Here is a 16,801-nt window from a genome sequence, read left to right as displayed (position 1 = left end):
CTTGTGAGGTCAAAAAACTGAAACTATTTTGTGTAGTGAAGTTGCTTGCTGAAGTACTACTTCATAGGTTATGTTGAACCATAAGGTCAGGTGATGGATGTTTCTTTTTCACTATTCTGTTTGATTTGCTGTTTGACAACTTAACTTTTAATCCTAAACCACAAATCCACAATTCAGTAATCGAGAAGAACTGTTAATATGAAAATATGACTATGGTGAAGGTTCCTTTTGGAATCTGAAGCATAACATGAGGAAGAGCAAGAAATGTCCCCTTTGCTCAGTACTATCACAACTGCAGCGATAACAGGTTAGGGAAGATGAGCTCAGAGACAGTGGAAGCCTAAGCACAATTCAAAAAAGTAACTGTCTCTCAATAATAGATCATTATGTCAATTAAATTATGTAATTGGAAAAACTTGAGTATGGTTTACATGAATATTCATTGATATGTCCTCCTAGAGGATTCCGGCTAACTGGAAGCTTATGTTCAGTTTTTCTCATGAGAAAAACAACACTTAATCTTGTGCATGTTATGTCAATGCCTGTTGATGAGGTATTTTCCTTTTGTCCCAAAGCAGTCTCTTCTAAACTTATTTTTTTGCACAAGATATGAGGTCTTATAATGTGTTTGAGCATTACTTTATTTTTCCCTTTTTTAAAAAGAGTAATATTACGGTATTAATAAAACATGCTAATGATAATTCTATAGAACTGTTGACATCTGTTTCAGCTTGAAGCCTTTCAAATGAAAGTGTGAATGTTTTTCACAGCTAAAATAGCATAACGTTTACAAGCAATGCCTTCTTCAGGGTGTAAGTTAAATGCAAAGCTGAGGCCATAATGAATGCATTGGATGTGTAATTCATAACTGTTTCCCAGTCAGCCCATACTTTGATTTGTGTACCTTGCACAGTGTAATGGAAGTCTGAAGAAATGTAATTATTTCATCTGCATTCTGTTAGTTTCGAGTAGTTGGATGCTGTGCAAGGAATGTTCTTGGGTTTTTTTTCCTCCACTACTATGTTTTCTATACCTTATATACAGCATCTTTCCCCTGCATGACTTTCTGAACTTACATTGTATGCTCTTTGGTATATGTAAAATAAGGCAAAATGCTATGCCACTAGTTGCATGTTTTTGCATTTTCATTGTTTGAATGCATTTTCATTGTTTTGAATAGCTGACAAATGGAATTGTCAGCTAAATGTGAATGGAAAATGAGTTTTGTAAAATGTGAGTGCTACTTTGTCATTATCTTCACACTGTGGTATGAAAGAACACAATTTACCATCAACTGTGTTCACAGGAATGAGTTTGTATGTAGCATGGTTGTAGCTTTTTGCACTGGCGTATCATGCAGTCAGTTCAAGTTCTTTCAGGTCTTTATCCATGTGTGAAATACAACCTGTCAAAATGGGTTACAAAAAAAAGAATAGTTTACATAGTTTATTTCAGTCACTGTTAATATCACCCCTGTGTTTTTTGTCCGATGTGAACAGTAAGAGAAAACTGCTGACAAAGGGAGAAGTAATTTCATTTCAGTGATAGGTCTGTAAGGTGGTAACAGAAAATGCATCCATTTAGAAATATGAAACCATTGTCAATTTAGTCATTTTATTAAAACTTTTATGTAGAAACATCTTAATTTCTATTGATTTGTATCATTAGTGACAGTATCAGGCAAGGGTTCTTACTTCATTAAAGGATCAAAGGTCATCAAAGATTGCAACAGTAGTATAAGTAAGTTAAAATGCAAATGTTTCATGAAGCAACACTTCAGCTTTGTCTTTCTGAGTATTTAGGGGGAAAAAAAAAAAAAAGAAATTGTGAATGTACCTATCCGAAGGTCTATTGTTAATATGTGGCTCTAGGGTCACGTTTCCCCTTTGTTTGCATTGGGGTGAACTTCAGAATAGCTGCAATTACCTTAGATACACAGAGATACTTGGTTTAACCAACTAGGAATTTACAGAAAATACTCTGGCCGTTATGTGATGCAAACATTTCTCTTAGGAATGACAAATATTTGAAAACGTAAATAATGTTCTGTGAATTACTATTGAAAAGTGTGTTAGACATAAAGGAAAAAAAATGATAGGAAGTATTTCATGTCTAAGACTATGTAATTTTTGTAGAAAGGCATTGTGATCTGATTCCAGCTGAAGCAATATCTTTAGCTGTTTTACATGTTTGTGTCAGTTAAGTATTTGATACAATGACTTGTATGTGACTTAATATATCAATATGAATCTGGTCAGAACGTGAGGTATTACAACATCCATTTCTGTAAGAAGCTTTAGTAAAGTTATATGCAAAATATTGTAGACTCTAATACCTCTATAATTATTTCAGGAGACTGCATTCTTCAGTGAAATCGTTTTTCTTTTCTTCAATCTGCAAATTTAAGAACAATTGCAAATAATATCATTAGGCAGATCTAACCAGAGTAGTTGTAATTCAAAATTTCTGTACTCCTAGCTGTTACCATTAACGTAAGGCTTTTCACATTATGAAGTGTACAACTAAAATTGCCAAACAATGCTGAAGTCATTGACTTTTAATACTGTTTTCACAGAATCAAAGGTTAACTTCTCAGATGCCCTAATGCCAGAGTAAGAGTGGGTTTTTTTTCCAGTGTTTAATATTTTGTCTGATTCAGGCATTCTCTTGTAAAATGGCTTCATTATTCTTATATCAAATCTAGACATCTCAGCATTGATAATCTATTTCTTTCTTTAACTGTCACCAGTACAGTATTTGATTCTTTAAGCATCATGAAATTTGGTAATTTAAATTTTTTCTTCTATGTAGTTGTCAAACGTTGAATCATGTGGGGACTTCAGTATGTCTAAAATACTAGCAAGAACTAAAAGAAAACTCTAAGCTGGTTAGATATTTCTCATTAAATGTTAAATGAATTATGCTTCATGTAAACTATTCTCGTGTCTGTCAAAACACCAAGATACTTGTCTCACTTTATTTTAGGTTTAGAGGATTTTTTTTTAGCAGAGGGTTTTGACTGTTTCCTTGAATAAGGAATATATGAGAAAACAGTTTACAGCTTTCAAACTACTGTGCTATACAATGTAACATTTTGTAACGTAGCTCAGGGTAACATGCTGCAAATAAGATATAACTATTACTTTAAGCCACATCTTCTTGTTGACAGTTCAGACGTGTCTCAGGTATCCTTCAGGTTTTCTTCATTGAATTGGTCAAGCCTGCTATACTGAAAAATAGCACAGTATGCCAAGGTAACCTTTCATATTTACCACCTGTTCCCTTCAAGACTGACATATGAGAAATCTCCAAGAATCATGGATGTTGTTCTTGGACAGTTCTCTGATCTCATATTTTCACGAGATATGTATTTAGTTATATAAATAAGCAAGAGAATGTGTGTATGTGGCCTATGTACAACTTCAGGTTTTCTAATTTAGAGAAGTATAAAGTGTAGGTCTAAGCAGAGGCAAGAGCAGCAGAATTACTCCCTAGCCTGTCTCCTTGTCTTGCACTGGTTGTAGAAAGGCAGCCTTGGCTGTAAATGGGGCAGCAATCACCAAGAGAGGTATTCAGCAGTGGCATCACAGCTGCTACTCGAGGTCAGTCACACTCAGAAGGGGCAGTTGACATCGCCTTTGTCCTGTTGTACAAATAAAGTCAAAAGCCTGACACTGAGATCTCAATCCTGTTTTCTTTCCTTTTCCCTGATCATTATCTTTTATGTGGTAGTTCTCTAGCTGTCTGGCAGTATTGCTATTTTTCATCTGGGTCATGGCAAAACCGAATTTTCTTAAAACTATTGTAAACTATAAGCCATATATGAATGCAGGCAGTTTATTATACCAAATACTGTTAAAAAACGATTTAGCTGGTGAAATATTCCTATTTTCTTACTGCATCTTCAGGCACCTATCTCTCTAAACACAAGATGGCAGTACCGCTATTTAAATAAGCTCTAGTTTATTTACATTGGAATTATTGAGGCTTTTGACACATTGAAGTATATTTTGAACTGTAAGTTTTCTTCATAACATTAATTCATGATTTCTAGTAATGACAGTCTTATCTCTTGTATCCTGTTGTCCTATTAATGAGAGGCATTTTTTAGTATGTACTGAAAAAGACATTGGGCAGATTTGCTTTACCCTGTCAACCTAGATCATGCGGCTGGCCTTTTACTAGTGAACAAAAAAGCCAAAAGTGGGGATTGACTCATAGAATCTGACATACGAACCTGTATTTTGTATGACCTGTTGCCTAATATCTTGGTTTTTGCCATTTTTCCGGAGTTGTTAAACACTTCGATTTGAGAAGCCAAAAGTGACCACTCTAGTTTTCAATATGATTAAATAAACTAATCATTACTGATATTCACACATGGTAAAAGCTGTGAAAAGCCAAAACCAGCTCAATTTTTCTGTGTGCATGCTTCAGCTTTTGTTCAGTATCTCAGCTTTTTATGATTTACATGTCCAAAACAGAAGACAAGTCTTATGATGAGGAACACCTGTCTTATAATTCCCAATTCCGGATGAGATTCCGTGTTCTTGCACCAAGCTGATGCAAGTTCAGACTGACAGCAGAAAAAAGGGCTCATGGTCACTAGCGCAGTGTACCACAGTTTTCCATATGTATAGCTGAGCAGTGATCTGAAACAAGAGTCAGTCTTACTGAAAACAACCTCTGGCAGAAACTTCTTGAAGATGAACTCTGGCCTCATCATTAAGCCAGGCAGATGCCAATGCAAGGCTGTGAGGATAGAAAACATTTAGGTGCAGTACCCTTTTCCATTTCAGCCTGCACTAAAGTAAGTTAAAATAACTAGCATTGTGGTCTGAGTTCAATTTAATTTGAACAGGACATACTTTGTAACAATGACATGTGAAGGAAATGAGAAGATTATTTCTGGAGTCTTACTCTCAATTTTTTATGATGTATGACAGGAATAAAACTGTTCATCCATTCAGATAACTAGCATTTGTAATATTGATGAGCATAATTGATGATACAGTGAAGTACTTCTCCTTTTGAAGGAGTGGAAGTAACTTTAAATCATGCACTCTTCTTCAGGACATGTAGCAAACAATGATTTCTGTTAAAAAAAGGATAATTAGAATAAGCGAACTCCAGAGAGTTTAACAGAGAGAAGCTGCAAGATTCAATCTGCCTAATGATGGGTATCCAACATCTACTTTAGGTGGAGAAGTGTTACCCTTAAAAGACAATGAAGAACTAAATGATATATCAAAATTCAGGCATGTGGCTGAGAAATTCAAATTCTAGCCCTGGTCTAGAAGTTGAACTACATCAAAATTATTCTTTCTACTAATTGTTAAAAGAAGGATGAAGGATGTATGGCTACAAGTCTACTAGTGACTATTACTTTATCAATGTTTGTTAGCATAATACTGTATTTTAAATAGGCCATAAGATTTCTGTTCCTACAAATAGAATTCTCTAAGTCAGTGATGATTTTAAGCTCTATTTTTCACATGACCAGTACTGTTGAAATTTGACTTTTTTGAATGTTGCATTTGTATGCTGCTGATCATATATAATTATTCTTTGTAATGTATTTCTTCTAAGATTGCTGATTACATCTCAGATTACTAGCTTATTTTACACATGTACTCTTACCCCTTACATTTTAGAGTAATTAAAATTTCATCTGTTTTCTTTTTTAAAGTATCTCAGGTGTGATCAGGAAGTAGGGCAGAAGAAGAGTGGAGGGGTTGTTAAATTTTTGAAAATTTCAGTGTATATTCTTGCAGTAACTGAGTTTACATTATCTTCTCTTACCCAAAGAGATAAAATTTGAGTTTGAGCCAAAGCAAAATTCATCCAATCCATCAAGTTCATTCAGAAATCTAAGGGGAAATGAAGTTGGGCAAGAGTAATAAAATGCTGCGTTTGAAGACCGCGGTATCTTCCATGTTCTACTTTGCACCCTTCACTTGTGAAAGTCGGGCTCTGCTTTAATAGAAATCCTGTTAAGTACTGCAGTTAATGTAATGAACAATAATTTATTAAATGTTTGGAAAGAGGCAAATAAAGGCCAGCAGAATCATGTTTATTCTTTTTAAAAAAAAGATATACTTCACTTTTCAGCAAAGATGTCCAGGAAGCTAAGTTTGCCAACTGAGTTAAAGCCTGATTTAGGTAAGTTTACATAGTTGATTTTATTTTTATTGAAACTGTTTTGCAGAGTGTGCATACATTAAAGAGTCCTTACTTATGTAAACTATCATGACTGAGTTGCATTATCTGAAGTATAGAACTAAAATTTTAATTCCACTCTCTTTGGGGGATCTCAGGCACAAAATGTCATTGCTGTCATCGTAAGGTAAGCCTGCAAATTTTGTACATGGCTTATCACGTTTTTGTCATAATTTTTAGGCATCTGTCACTCCTACTTCCACAATAGTGCTATGATAGAACAAGTGTTGAATAAGCAGGTAATTTATTGTAAGGAAAATTGCTTGCCTGTTTAAAACCATCTGATATATTTTAAATTGAAAAATACAGTATCTTGGGAACAACAGGATATGTTGAGGTCTGCTCAACAAATAGTTGGATGCATTTTTACAAATGGTAATTGTCTTGTGACCACTCTCCATAAATGAAAATAACATACAGCTGTTTGCTGGGTAGATGGCCACTCTGAGAATTTCAATTTTCTTGAAAAAGTACAATACCTTTTTACATAATAAGCAATTAAGTTGTGAAGTTTGTAATGCTGAAGGTTTTGCATAACTAAAACAACATACAAATGAATAGTTTGGTTTTTTTTTAAGAGCTTTTTCATCAAAAGTTGACTGCCAGCTTGTAGATCAGATCCAGCTCCCCAGCCTTTTAGAGAAAAAGATGATCGGGGACAGCTGTAGACCTACAGCAGTAGATGTAGCCTGTATAGGAAAGCTGCCTTCTGTCTGCTACAGCTCTTTTCCCCTCTTGCAGCAGAATCCCTTGTATAACCCCAACAGAAAACAGATCAGGATCAGACTGTCAGCTGCAGAACTGTGTATTTGACAACCCTTGCTATCAGCAAGGGAAGAATTGATGGCACTGGAATATCCTGAAACTCAAGAGTTAGACCACCCTGATTTACATTACAGCTTGCTCTGCTCAGATAAATGTGAAGCTGGAAGAAACCCTCAGAAATCCTTTAATCCATTGCTATGGCAAGGATCCAGGTGTCTGGCAGTTTAACCTCTCATTCATGAGCCTCCAATAAATAAGTTTCTAGAAAAATACCAGAAAAAGTTTGTTTTATAGCCAGTTAAACAAATTTCCTGTTATTCAAACAATATTCAAACGATACTCCCTGCTTCCATATTAACTTAGTTTTTCTTCTTGTCCTTTCCACAAGGAACATGGATAGCTATGGTTCTGTTTCTCTTTGCTAGGCCATTTTTTATGCTGTTGAAAGCTGTCGTCACATTGCTAATCTTCATTTTTGCAGATAGGTTTAGGTTTGTTTTTGTTTTTAAAGTTGCGTTGTCTAAGTCTAGGATGGCTTCTGTTAATTGCCTCTGGATGAGTTTTTCCTCATCTTTCTAAGGCTCTTCTGTGTAGAACTAGAATGATTTAACCATGGCATTGTTGGCAGTAAGGAACACAAAAATTTGGTTTGTCTTTTCATTGTGTGTTTGTTCTTCCTTACTACTTTATCAGACTTTGCAAACTGGAACACATTTACACTTAAATATTATCAAATTCATTCTATTCCTACTGTTGTTTTTACTTGAAATTCTTCAATAGCAGTAAGTACATAGATTTTTTTTTTTAATTGAAGCAGGGAGAAAAAAGAATGCTAAAACTCAGTATTTTCTAATGCTAAAATTGTCAGCATTTTCTACGTGATTTAATATTTGCTGTTCTAATGAAATAACGGAGCTTTTTTGGTCAACTCCCTTCTGGTGTATTTCTTTACTACTTAGTTGTAATGGTCTTTGGTTTTGCTTGACTTTACCCTATGTGTAGCTATCTGCACCTATACACCTCATTTTGTTCTGTATAAAAGTCTTAAAATTTCAGGTCTGTAAATAACTTTCTTAGGCAATGAGATGTCTGTTTTTATTCGACTTACCATCTTTTCTTCTAGTGGAATAGTTTTTGCATAGGGTTCTTCAGTGACTCTCAGCTTGCTTGTATTTTTTTGTCACTTATGTGACCGTATGTACTGGATCTAGGAGACACCTCTGAAATGTCTTTCTCACAAGTTTATTATCCATATTTTCTTTCATTTTCTTCCATGGCTTCTTGAACCTTGATCACATTTACTCTTTCATGGTTGTGCTCTTTCAAAATACTTTTCTGTCTCTAAATCTTTGACTTACTCCCCTTTCTCTCTAAGTAGCCAAAACAAAATGTGCTTCTATATTTATCTTCCAATTCCTAAAATAGAAATCATCTTAAGCATACTGTAGTCTGCATTATACCATCGCTTTTCAACGTTGTAACCCAGATGATTAAGGTACCATTACCACTCGGTCCTACTCTGTGGTTTGGTTGCTTAGAAGAGGCTCATCTTTCCTTCCTTCTGATGAAATGGTTTTGTAGTCACACTATTGTAACTTCCTCTTCATTCAAAACTAATCTACTAAGAAATTAGATTCTTGCCTGACTTCAGGATAAAGAATATGCACTAATGCAGTTAAATCTTTCACTCCCAGTTCTCTTTGAATGAGTTGTCCACTCTCTACAATGTCTGTATTGTTTGGCTAGTTAATCTTTGTGTTTCCCTGTCCATTCCAATACTTCTGGAATTTGTACACATGCTTTTCAAATGTTCAACCAGCTGCAACTGAAGAAAAGTACATTTTATGCCTGTTGCAGTAATTGTATCTTTCTCAGGAAGAGGAGAAGGATCTTTCCTGAAATAAGGAGTATAGAAAGTATGTTCTCAAATCTTTAGTCAAAGGGGTATAATTAATGAAACCACATGTAGTCCCACGTTCTAGTGAGATGCCAGGATTTGAGTTATCTTTTATTCATGCAGATGGTTTACAGTTGGTTTGCGTTTTTAAATTCTGAATGTACCAAGATATTCCAGCTTTTTTTGGCCTTAATTTGGTTTACAGAATATTTATGCTTTTTTTTTGCAAATATGTATTTTAATGTCAGCAAAATTCGAATGTATGATTATATTCAGAGTGATTAATCTGTTAGAGTTGGAACAAAAAAACAAAAAGCCAATAAATATTTAAGCTTGAAGGCACAAGCATTGTAAGAGGTTATGGTCATTAAAAAAAATATAAAACGACTTTCATCATTTTACACTGGATTTGATGTTTTTCCTAGGCAATGTTTTTAAATGTGAAAACTTGAGATGTCAGCATATGAGTGGTTGACCTAGTTTCTTTTTATGATTGATGTTTTACATTTGAATTAAATAAAATAAAAACAAGGCAGGACAATAATTTTTCTATCCTTGTTGGAATGAGACAAATGTCTCCTGAGAGTTTCACTGTTTATATTGTCTAGATGCCTGTATTTTGTCAGCTGAAATCTAGTTTGTAAGATTTTTCAAATGCATGTTGGATGTTCTTTGTAGAAAAGTTGCAATTATTTAATGAAATTAGCATATTGATGCTTCTAGTGAGTATGCAGTTAAACGTTGCTTTTTAGCTCATAATCCTGCTTAAGAAATGTTCCGTGCTCCACCTGAAGACCTAAAATAATAACTTAGTTTTAGGAAGTCATGATATAAATAAAGTGCACCAGACTTTACTGATAAGTGTTGTCTCATGCTAAAATTGTGGAACGATGCATTGAGAAAGTAAAGCATTAATTTGGAGTGCACAGATAACTTCAGACATGCTGATGTATTAAGTATCACCACAGGTACAGACAGTACACAGCTAGAATAGAGCAGCATGGTTTGTTTTGAATTTTTTTGTTAATATGAGAATTCACCGTCTGTTACAAGAACCGTATTTGCCAAGCAAAAAGACTAAGACAACCTGATGAAAACTGTTACTGCCATATTGTACTTTATTCAAAAAGGAGATCTTCAGCTTTTCATAGCAGTGCCAAATGGCATTTGGTAGCGTTTGATGTTTCTCTTACTAAAAGTTCAGGTGTGTGCAAATGGCCTATGAAAACTCCTTCATGCAGTTTCCTGAAGTGGGACAATATTGTAAGTCATTACAGGTTGTGTAATCATGATGTCTGGTTGTGCCTGTCCTTCTTAAACTAAAATAGTTGAATCTTAAAAAAAAAAAAAAAAAAAAAATCATTAAGCTGTTTGTCATGGAAACCATTTTTTATCTGATCAATGAGCTAATTGACAGGTTTTTTTTAATTTTACTTTTTTATTTTTTTTAAGGACTCCTGTTGTTTAATGATAACTTTTTGTCTCAAGAAGGCAGAAGTGTCCAATATGCTTTATCAGGGAGTGTAGTGACAGGTCAAGGGGTAACAGTTTCAAACTAAAAAAGAGCAGGTTTAGATTTGATACTAGTAAGAAAGAAGTAGTGAGACACGGGAGCAAGTTGCCCAGAGAAGGTGTGGATGTTCCAACCCTAGAGATGTTCAAGGCCAGGCTGGACGGAGCTTTGAGCAACCTGGTCTAGAAGGAGGTGTCCCTGCCCCTGACAGGGGGATTGGAAGAAGATGGTCTTTAAAGTCCCTCCCAACCCAAACCATTCTGTGATAAGTCATTCATGGCAATTACTTAATCACTACCTCTGCAAAGAAAGATTGGGTGCTTTGTTCAAAATAGAATCAAAAAGAAATATGATTAAGGAAGAATCACAGTAGAAATATAATTAAGGAAGAATAAAGTAGTAATAAAAAGCAGTAGTATGATACATATACTAAAGAACAAAACTAAAAGATTATCTCAATTTTCTTAATTCCTGCATTTTGCTCTTTCTAATTAATACCTATCTGTTTTCAGATGTCAAAGACAACTCTTTCAGTCGATCCAGGAGTTCTAGTGTAACTAGCATTGATAAAGAGTCACGCGAGGCAATTTCAGCTCTTCATTTTTGTGAGACTTTCACAAGAAAAGCCGATACATCACCTTCCCCGTGCTTGTGGGTTGGGACCACCCTGGGTACAGTGCTTGTCATTGTACTGAACCTACCCCCAGGAGGAGAGCAAAGACTTCTTCAGCCAGTAATTGTTTCTCCTAGTGGTGAGTAGAAAGCAGAGTACAGCCTAAAGATACTTGGATAAATATTGCTGTTGTTTCTCATGCTTTTATTTTATTATATTAAGAAACTATTTTTCTCAGTTATGGAGTAATTGGAAATATATACTTCATTGATCTAGATAATAAGGTTAACAATATAGATTGATTACTTTTATTACCAGAATTTTAATGTTCCAAAGTTGAATATATAATGTCATAATAATAAAAGAAAAAAATCAAAGTATATCTGTTGAGAAAAGTAGACTTTCTCATTTTAATGTAGTGGATGGCAACAGTTAAACAGAGATAGTAGAGAATGTGTATTTTGTTTTTGTTTTTTTTTTGGTGCTATGGTAGGAAACTCAGTTCTACTGAATCATGGAAAAAATAAATAAAAATTAAGGGCTGTCTATTTTAATGGTTTAAATACTAATTATGAAGTATTCTTGTGATTTACTGAGATCTTGTTTTACTGATACACAGCAACTGATTTTGTTGTAATGATGTCTTAATAATGGTTTTCAGAATGTTGCCTAAATAAAGATAAACACTGAATAATGTACTGTTAGGCATAGATTTAGCTTTCCTACTACAACTTCATTGCAGAACACGATGCATGTTTGTAAAGTTTGTTACAAATATGCATTCCAGCTCCATTCTTTTAATAAATAAATACATTACCATTGATGTTAATGGAGTATATTCAGACACTTAAATTTTGAAAACTGGTTTAACATTTTATTGAATAGGTATGTGAACTTGCATGTGCTTCATTGGTTTTCAGATTAATGCCCAAAGGTTTTACTTCTGTTTTGTTTAGGCAAGTCTAAGTTCTTGTTTAGCTTTCATTCTGCTAACTTCATAAAGGAATATTTTGTATTTAAAATTCAACTTAGAACTGTTTTAGAAATCTTCTCAACTTCTATTTCTTAGGAACCATCCTGAGGCTAAAAGGGGCAATTTTGAGAATGGCTTTTCTGGATACCACAGGATCTTTAGTCTCACCAGCACATGAACCCTGGAGAGAACACAATGTTCCTGAAGATAAAGATGAAAAAGATAAATTGAAAAAGCGACGACCTGTTTCAGTGTCCCCCTCTTCCTCTCAGGAAATCAGTGAAAACCAATATGCAGTGATATGTTCTGAAAAGCAAGCAAAAGTTATCTCACTGCCATCCCAGAACTGTATTTATAAGCAAAACATAACAGAGACTTCTTTTGTTCTTCGTGGAGATATAGTGTCATTGAGTAACAGTATCTGCCTTGCATGTTTCTGTGCCAATGGACATATTATGACTTTTAGGTAAGACTTGCTTGATAGAAAGATATACATACATATATATAAATAAAAAATGAGTCTTAAGTTAGATAAAACTCAATAGTTTATTTTTTCAGAAGAATATCAATAAAATAAATGTACATTCACTTCAGCGTTGATGAACCTCTAACATCTGGGCCAGGATACCTTTGATTATATATTCCTATTATTTATCACTAACTCAAGTTACACCAATTCAACAAATAATTGTAAGTCCTTGAACTCATGAAGATTGTCTCAAATGTGAGCTTACTCCTGGATGGGGGAAACTGCTCTAAGTTAGACCTTTAGCTAATCATAGCTCTGCATATTTTTGGTGCAGTTGTTACAGTTCTGTTTGCTTCTCAGTCATGTCTTGAGCTTACTATTTTGTTGTGTAGCTTGCTCATGTCTCAAAGGCCTTAAACTCAGGCTATAAAGGTGAAATTGATGACAGTTGTAGTATAGAAAAATAATCTAAATTAAGAGGTTTAAGTTATTAATTTAAACATGTAAAAGTAATGTTTGAAGGTACTTATTTCACATTTGTAACCTTTACCTGTCTTTTCTCTTGAATATTTGCAAATGCTGTTTTATTCTGAGTAGGGGTAGGGGGGAAAAAGACTGTATATACCTATATCCTTGCACCTACATTTTATTCGTGGCTGATGGTAAGATGAATGTGGAATATGGCACTCAAAATTCTGCCAGTAAAATTCCTAAAAGATCATTTTAGAAGTTGCTAATATCAAGCACTAAGCTTGGGAAATTCTATAAAAAGATGTTCACTTCTTCAGGGAGCTGCTAGGAATAAAACTAAAGCTGTTTCATATCATAATTTAAAAAGTTTGTCTTGATTTTTAAGTCTGTTGGTAACTCCGTTGATCTATACCCCAGTATACATTCTAAACATCCCTAGAAAATGCTGTTCACCTTGCTTGTCTGCAGGGCAAGTACTGTTTTTTCCGTAATTGAAGCTGAATTTGGTAATGTTCACATTCCATATATTCAAACAAATCCTGTTTTTTTCATGATCAACTTTATTTTCGAATGAACTTTGCATTGAGAAGTAGGTGCTAAATTATAGATACTGAATTGTTATGATGTGTAGATAAGTTGAACTCCCAGGGATCAGCTCCTATGACAACCTTGCCCTGACATGACTTTTTGTCATGAGTTTATTTAGAACAACATGAATTTATTTCAGGAATAGTTATTTCTGGTGGCAGCTACACTTGTTTGCCAAGGGAGTCGGACCTATCAAAGAGGAAACTTCATAAGCATGAAATTGCTGCCATTTGCGTAAAGTTGTCAGAGTATCGTCATGCCCAAGATGCCCAATGCCTATCTACAGATATAAATTTAGATAAGACCATTCTGCTACAGGTTTGTTTAATACTCTGAAAATGCTGTCATTAACGTCATGCTTGTCCTATGTGACCTAATATTGTCATGATTTCTCTCAAAGCTGTAAGGATTATTTGATGCTTCCAGCAGTCTGAGGCAAAGCAGTTCCCTCTTACTAACTCAATCTAGGAATATTCCTATTTTACATACAAGCAGGGTAGATGTGTCATTGCTGGATGATGTGCTTAAAAGAAAATATTTCTTTTTAATTCTTAATATGACTATGGAGGAAAGTTCTACAGGTATCTACTCTCCTTCCTTTTGTTTGTCAGTTTCCTGCTATTGGACAACACATAGTCTGTAAAATGCAAGGTTAACACTTAGAAATTTCAGTATCATGCTAAAGGCGGGGGGGGGGAGGGGAGGGGAACGACACTTGTTGCTATCACTATATTTTTTCTTTATCATTAGTTTCAGCTTCACTTTGTCCTGCTTTCTTAAGTCTTTAGAACTAGTAATCTTACGCAGATATTATCTGCAGCAGAAGCTGCTTAATATGTGGTTGATGGATTTTTAGTTAACATTTTGTGTAAATTCTGTTTGTACAGAAATTTCACAAGTAATATTTTTGAGGTAGGGGTTCATTTTGGGTTATATTTATAAAGACATAAGGCATCCGTGCATTTAGTGTTTCTTTGAGGGAGAGGAATGTTTGGTAGCTTGAGCATTATTACAGCATGAGTGCATTGCATCTGTTCTTCAGTAGCCTGATACAGTAAGTACTGCAGTTCCATATGCAGAAACAGAAAATATAAGCTAAGCAAAACTTTGATTTAAGAGGATTTCCTTTTAAATATACAGTCAGGGAAAAAAAGGCAGGCATAAATTCACAAAATTATTGTTTGAGATTACTGAATTCTGTTATTCTTTGAAAGCACTCCCCCTGCATATTTTCCTGCGTTAAGTGAACAATTCTTTCAGACCTGTGGTTTTATTCAGGAAAATCTTCATCTGAAAGAAGAGGCAGGGTATTTAATTGTATATGAAAGAAAAAAAATAAGCAGGTATTAAAATATTTCATTAGTAATTACTGAATAGTACTTTAAGTGTACCTTTGACTTATATACTCAGAGTATCATTTAAATGATGCTTTCAAATGCAGCTGTTGCAGATGTCTGTTTCTCTTTTTGAGGTGCTAACTGGAAGATTGCATAGTTCTGTTTTGAAATTGTTCTTCACTGCATTAAATGATATCCTGTATATGCTGTACTTATTCAGATAGTGAGGAGGAAAATAATGTGCTTTAAAAATGAGCCATTTGATCAATAATAGATAATCCTGCTACATTTGCTTTTTTTTATTCTTTAAGTTTGCCAAGTTTAAGGCCACTGTTGGATGTGTATTACCTGCCACTCACCAATATGCGAATAGCCAGGACATTCTGCTTCACCAATAATGGACAAGCACTCTATCTTGTCTCACCGACTGAAATACAGAGGCTCACCTACAGTCAAGAAACATGTGAAAATCTCCAGGTAATTAATAAAACCAAATTTACTGTCTTCTAACATGGCTATCCTCCGAGTCTCTATTTTAAATTCACAGTGCTTACAGTAATTAAATTTCTCATAAAGCTATGCTTCAGCTATCATGCTCTGATTTTTCTCATTGTAGAGTCAAATTCAGGATGAATTTCCCCCACTCTTACATTGCACTGTTTCATCCATACTCTTGCATGAAACAGTTTCGTCCATGTTTAACATATGCACAACTCTTGGTCAAATGATGCTGGTGGAGGTGCGTGCAGACTTAAGTGGAGATTGCTAACTTAAGATACTTGAAGGAAATTATTATGTTGCAGCGGTATTAACAATTTCAACAGATTCACTACAATGCTTCAGCTTCAAAGTTGTTTAGAATACAGATATAGCAGAAATACATTATGCAAGTTCTGTTGTGCAACCTGTGGATATGAGCATTTGTAGATACAGTTTCAACAGAACAAGATCAGAAGTATTGCCCAAGTTGAGAAGAAAATACAGCTTTACTCAAATACATTTCTTTGCAAATATTCTTGAGCTATAAGCTTGCAACTATCTGAACAGATGGTCTGGACAGATTTCCTAGTATGTTTTTATTTTTTATTTCCTAAGTAGCAGTGACTACCTACTGCAAAGGCAGATGTCTATTAAAACATATTTGTTTTGAAATTCAGATCGATGAAATAAATGTCTGAAGTGACAGAATATTTCATTAATTTGTGTGTGAAATGATGTATGCCTTGTTGTATCTCTTTATTGAAAAGGAAATGTTGGGTGAGCTCTTCACTCCTGTAGAAACACCAGAAGCACCAAATAGGGGTTTCTTTAAAGGCCTGTTCGGAGGTGGGGCACAGTCACTTGACAGAGAAGAACTGTGTAAGTTTTTAATATTCTTTATTTTTCTGTTACTTCCACCCAAGGAAGCCAGTGATCCTTGAGAAATGTTTTGACTGTGTTAATAGGACACTACATTTGCAAAGAGGAAACTGAGAAAGGGAACGACAAGAAATAAATTTTCATAGCTTTACATGTTGCACACCTTACCAACAAGATCAGAAAATGTTACTGTTTTCTCACAGACTGCTTTACCTTATTTATTCAAGATTGGATGATAAGACAGTAAAAGGGACAACTGATCTCATATTTATTCATCTTAAGTCTGTAGCACTGTCCATAATTCTCTTAATGCTGGTAAACTGAAAGAGACTGGTTCTGGAGAGCACTACATTTGAACAGTAAGAAAACTGAAACTATTCTACTTCAATTCACCTACTAGATTTTTTTCTTCATTCGGCTTGTGCCTCAGAAATGAGAGAGAGGACACCACTGTATTGTACTTTATTGTCCTATGAATAGAGGACTGAATTAAGTTCACATTTGGCCAAAATTCTATTGCATTTTGTCATTACTTCTTGATTACATATTTATTAGTCCTTTATTGTGGTTGTATGCAGCATTTTAATATATTTAAAG

General features: G+C 34.6%; 1 protein-coding gene across 12 annotated transcripts in view; it reads left to right on the top strand.

Annotated features, from left to right (window-relative positions):
- STXBP5 (syntaxin binding protein 5) overlaps positions 1-16,801 on the top strand; it is a 114,345-nt gene that overhangs the window by 89,442 nt on the left and 8,102 nt on the right. For 8 of the 12 annotated variants that reach the window (XM_083831913.1, XM_083831914.1, XM_083831924.1 and 5 more), the window contains 5 exons: positions 6,112-6,162; positions 10,907-11,146; positions 12,077-12,446; positions 15,157-15,322; positions 16,093-16,204. In XM_083831913.1, coding sequence (XP_083688039.1) covers positions 6,112-6,162; positions 10,907-11,146; positions 12,077-12,446; positions 15,157-15,322; positions 16,093-16,204 — 939 coding nt within the window. The remainder of the gene's footprint in view (positions 1-6,111; positions 6,163-10,906; positions 11,147-12,076; positions 12,447-15,156; positions 15,323-16,092; positions 16,205-16,801) is intronic. The other 4 variants (XM_083831918.1, XM_083831916.1, XM_083831915.1 and 1 more) reach the window with 1 other exon arrangement.

This window comes from Anser anser, assembly GCF_964211835.1.
Source record: "Anser anser genome assembly, chromosome: 3".
Lineage (NCBI taxonomy): Eukaryota > Metazoa > Chordata > Aves > Anseriformes > Anatidae > Anser > Anser anser.
The sequence above is the reverse complement of the archived record's forward strand: the minus strand, read 5'-3'. Positions and strand labels throughout refer to the sequence as shown.